General features: G+C 31.9%; 1 protein-coding gene across 1 annotated transcript in view; it reads left to right on the top strand.

Annotated features, from left to right (window-relative positions):
- Window positions 1-204: 204 nt before the first annotated feature.
- Window positions 205-978, top strand: part of CCDC73 (coiled-coil domain containing 73) — a 173,584-nt gene continuing 172,810 nt past the window's right edge. The window contains 1 exon segment of the mRNA XM_006864869.1: window positions 205-342. Coding sequence (XP_006864931.1) covers window positions 205-342 — 138 coding nt within the window.

The following is a 978-nucleotide window of genomic DNA, read 5'->3' as shown; positions in this document are numbered from 1 at the left end:
CTGACCAGTAGTAATCCCGTATAGGGTTTTCAAGGAGCAGCTGGTGAGCTTGAACCGCTGACCGTGTGGTTCAAACTGACTTTGCAGTTAAGCGCATTAACCCACAGCACCACACAAGGACTCTTATTTCTATGATGACTATGCTTTTATTTCAAAAACCTAGATGTTTTTTCATTTGAAATCTTTTTCTACATAGGAAATAATATGGAGAAGGATTATAAGACTGAGTCATCGTCATCTTCCTTGGCTCTTCAAAGTTCTTCTGAGACATTGCTTTCTATTCAGCTATTAGATTTCAAAACAAGTTTACTGGAAGCATTGGAAGAATTGCGTATGAGAAGGGTAAGTATCTTTTTTAAAAAATGCTTCTTTTAATCAGAGAACTTGCTTTTGTTCAGTTTTTTTATTTTGCATTCCAATTATTTTTTGTCAAATAATGCTATATATTTTCTACATATATTGATATTTATTAAAAATTCTGGACATTGTACACAATTTGCTTCTTTCACATAACAATTTTTGGCACTTTTTCTGATAGCACCTTATTCTTTTAAACCATAGCACAATATGAAATTTCATAGATATTTTGGTTGATCATTTATTTATTAATCAACATTTGGGCTATATCCAAGTTTTAAAAAGCTACAATAAATACTCTTAAGCCCATATTTTTGTTAAGACTTAATTTCTAGAAGTGAAATTTCTGGGTTCAAAACCAGAACATTTTGAATTTTAATTGTTAATTTATACTTTTAAAATGGTTATAACAATTTACTATACAGAAAATGCTGGGGTTTTGGATACCATAATCATTCATCTTTGTCAATATGGATTTCCTGCCTTTGAGTCATTTCTGATTCATAATGACTCTAGAGCATAAAGTAAAACGTCTCCTTGGTTTCCAAGACTGATAATCTTTATAGGAGCAGACAGCCTCAGTTTTATACCACAGAGCAGCTAGTGGGTTTAAACTGCTGA

This window comes from Chrysochloris asiatica, unplaced genomic scaffold (assembly GCF_000296735.1).
Source record: "Chrysochloris asiatica unplaced genomic scaffold, ChrAsi1.0 scaffold00072, whole genome shotgun sequence".
NCBI classification, from domain to species: domain Eukaryota; kingdom Metazoa; phylum Chordata; class Mammalia; order Afrosoricida; family Chrysochloridae; genus Chrysochloris; species Chrysochloris asiatica.
Note: the sequence above shows the minus strand (reverse complement) of the source record. Positions and strands in the feature narration are given on the sequence as shown.